The sequence below is a fragment of the Microtus ochrogaster genome, chromosome 15 (genome assembly GCF_000317375.1).
Source record: "Microtus ochrogaster isolate Prairie Vole_2 chromosome 15, MicOch1.0, whole genome shotgun sequence".
Taxonomy (NCBI): domain Eukaryota; kingdom Metazoa; phylum Chordata; class Mammalia; order Rodentia; family Cricetidae; genus Microtus; species Microtus ochrogaster.
Genome location: NC_022017.1, coordinates 28,829,644 through 28,833,032, shown reverse-complemented (window position 1 = coordinate 28,833,032; position 3,389 = coordinate 28,829,644). Strand labels below are relative to the sequence as shown.

Sequence of the window (3,389 nt, the reverse complement as noted above, 5' to 3'; positions counted from 1 at the left end):
ACCAGGCTGGCCTCAAACTCACAGAGATCCGCCTGCCTCTGCCTCCCAAGTGCTGGGATTAAAGGCGTGCGCCACCACTGCTAGATTTTTTTTTTATGTATACAATATTCTGTCTGTGTGTATGCCTGAAAGCCACCAGACCTCATTACATATGGTTGTGAGTTACCATGTGGTTGATGGGAATTGAACTTAGAACCTTTGGAAGAGCAGGCAATGCTCTTAACCTCTGAGCCATCTCTCCAGCCTCTATTTAATTGTTTTTATATTTTGGACAGAGTCTTGTATTTAGACCTGACTTGCCTGGTATTTGGTATGTTCCCTATGCTGGCCTTGACCTCATGACAATTTTACCGTCTTAGTCCCTCAACTGCTGGGATTAAATTCTTGCTACCACACCCAGTGCTATATTCTGTTTAGAGTCTGCATTTTAAGACATTATTGGAAAGAATAAAACAAATTGAAACTTGGCTGCTGTGAAAACATTTTACATGGGAAAGTTCAATGTTTCTTTTTTTCTCCTCCCTCAGGTTAAAGTTCAAGCTTGGTAAAGATGTAGCGCTCATGGTGGGCGTCTATAACTTGGTCCAGAAAGCTAACAAGCCTTTTCCAGTGAGGCTCTATCGAGAAACAAATGAGCCCGTGAAAACCAAGACTAGGACTTTTAATGTAAACACAGGCAGTCTGCTCCTGCCTAGTGATACCAAGCGGTCTCAGGTAGGTGGCTAACCCTGCTCAGTCTTCTGTTCCAGGATTGACAGGAGATGGGGGCCGGGATGGCTCAGCAGTCAAGAGAGCACTTGCTGTTCTTGCAGAGGACCCAGGTTCCGTTCCCAGCATCCACATGATGGCTTACAACCATCCATAACTTCAGTTCCAGGAGCTTAGACCCCTTCTTCTGACCTCTGCCTACACCAGACGTGGTCATTGTCCATAGGTATGCGTGCAGATAAATAAATCTAAAAAAAAAAATCAAAAACACCAAAAAGCAGGAACAGGCATGGTGGCATGTGACTTTAATCCCAGCACTCTGGAGGCAGAGGCAGTTGGATCTCTGTGAGTTCAAGACCAGCTTGGTCTACAGAGTGAGTTCCTGGACAGCAAGGGCTATAGAGACCCTGTCTTGGGGAGAAAAGAAAAAAAACAGGAAGGGAACACTTTGAGCAGCCTGACCAGCTAGGTCACTCTTCACCTGCATCTTTCTAGATTTCTAGATAAGTTGTTAAGACAGGAAGCTGCTGACCTTGCAACTGTAGCACGTGGGTCTGTGAGGGCAGAAAGCCGAATAGGACAGGTGTTGGTGGGTGGGAACTTTGGCCTTGATTGCTCAGAACACACTGCTAAAACTGTTTAAGTACAGCAACAGGAAGTGCTTTGCGGTTAATCCCAGGCGCTGAGGAGTTAAGGTTTGCAGGTGCAGTGGACTGTTTAAGGGTGAGAATTTATTTTTGCTGAATTATTTTGCTTTGCCCGATGGATGTACCCTGCTTTTCTGAGCATGAAAGATCAGGTCCAGCGCCTTCTCTCTTTTTGTCTTTCTCTGGTGTATGTTCTTTAGAAGGATGTGATATTGTAAACTAACACATCCTTTTGTTATTTTGTGACGGGTTCTTCCTGTAGACCAAGCTGGCCTTGAGCTCAGAGATCTACTTGCCTCTGCCTCCCCACTGCTGTAATTAAAGGTGTGCATCACCATGACTGATTGAACACATTAACTATATAAAATGTGGGAGATGATCAGACTTTTGTATACCTTCAGGTCCTAACTGTCTGACTAGTTAAGTATTTTTATTCAACCCATTACACACACTTTTTTTTCTGATGTATAAATTTCACACCAGAAGGTCTTCATGCTGTTTGAAGGATAGAAAGTATAAAACATTTTCTTTTTATTTGTAACTAGACTGTCATGTTGTCTTATTGGGTAGCAGTCATCTGACCACTGAGTTTTTTTATTAATAGATAAATCAGAAGGGTCATTTTAAAGGCCTGTGCCCACTGCCCAGCAGGTGTTTCTTGCTGCCTACCCTCCCCCCCACCAGAACTCAATCCAGGACCTGATGTGGGACCTTCCATCCCATAAAGTCCTGTGAAACAAGTGCTTTCCCCACTGAGCTGTTTCCACAGTCCTTGGTTTGTGTATCTGTTGTGTGTCATGGATAGGCCTGGGAGCTCAATAAATATAATTAAATAAGAGAAAAAACAATTTCTGAGGATCATGGCCTTTGGCACAAGAAAGATAAAGATTTAAAGTTCACCGTCAGCCAGGCGGTGGTGCCTTTAATAAAGACAGTCAGAACTGTGAGCTTGAGGTTAGCCTGGTCTGAAGAACAAGTTTCAGGACAGCCAGGGCTACACGGGGAAACTCTGTTTTTGGAAAGGCAGGGAGAAAGACCACTGTAGTTGTATAATCTGGAGCATGTGCCCAGCTATTGACCTTCAGTTCAGTTGTCTGTTAAACGCGTTTTTGTTGTTGTTTTGCTTGTTTTACTTTAGATCCTACTCAGAGGCTCCTAATTGCTAGGCAGGCACTTCACATTGAGCTGTCCCTGCTGCTCCTGTTAAACAGCCTACCTCCCAGGACTGCTACAGAAGACAAGTTAGATGGCACATATAAATTACCTGGGGGTTGAATGAGGAGCATGCTTTCCTTGAAGAAAGCTGGTCTCTGTGTGTACACATCTGTGCACCATGCACTCATGCAGAGGCCAGAAGAGGACATTGGTTATTCTCTCTGGCCTCCTTATTCCCGTGAGATACGGTCTCTCGCTGAACCAAAGCTTATTTCCTTTGCCAGGTTGGTAGGCCGTAAACCTCAAGATCCTCCTGTCTCCTCCCCTAACCCAGCCGTGGGGTTCCAGGCACATCTGGTGTTACAGGGGTGCCAGGGATGTAAACATGTCCTCACAGCTGTACAGCAAGTGCTCTGACCCGCTGAGCCATCTCTCCAGGCCCCACAGAGCTAATTTTAACTTGCTGATGTTTGGTGGCTGTAAATGTATCTCTACATAGCTCTTTGGTGGCCCTTGTTATTCCCATCCTTTCTCTTCTAGACATATGGGAGTCGTCAGATTGTGCTAGAGAAAGAGGAAACAGAGGAGCTGAAGCGGTTTGATGAGCCAGGTTTGATCCTCATGGGCTTTAAGCCCTTGGTAATGCTGAAGAAGCACCACTACCTGAGACCCTCCCTGTTCGTGTACCCAGAGGAGTCCCTGGTAAACGGTGAGTACATGGGCTTCCTGTTCGTGTACCCAGAGGAGTCCCTGGTAAATGGTAGACCAAGGGATAACCCACCACTGTCACTGGGTTTCCTAAGTGGATGCTGCTTGGACACGTATAAGAGATATGAATGGGTATTTTATTTTATTTTATTTTATTTTTTTTTATTTTTT

The 3,389-nt window shown here is 45.0% G+C and overlaps 1 protein-coding gene across 2 annotated transcripts in view; it reads left to right on the top strand.

The window, feature by feature from the left end:
* The window catches only part of Xrcc6 (X-ray repair cross complementing 6), a 23,936-nt gene that overhangs the window by 11,680 nt on the left and 8,867 nt on the right, over positions 1-3,389 (top strand). For both annotated transcript variants that reach the window (XM_005354473.2, XM_013348808.2), the window contains exons 7-8: positions 528-714; positions 3,051-3,219. In XM_005354473.2, the coding sequence (XP_005354530.1) occupies positions 528-714; positions 3,051-3,219 (356 nt within the window). The remainder of the gene's footprint in view (positions 1-527; positions 715-3,050; positions 3,220-3,389) is intronic.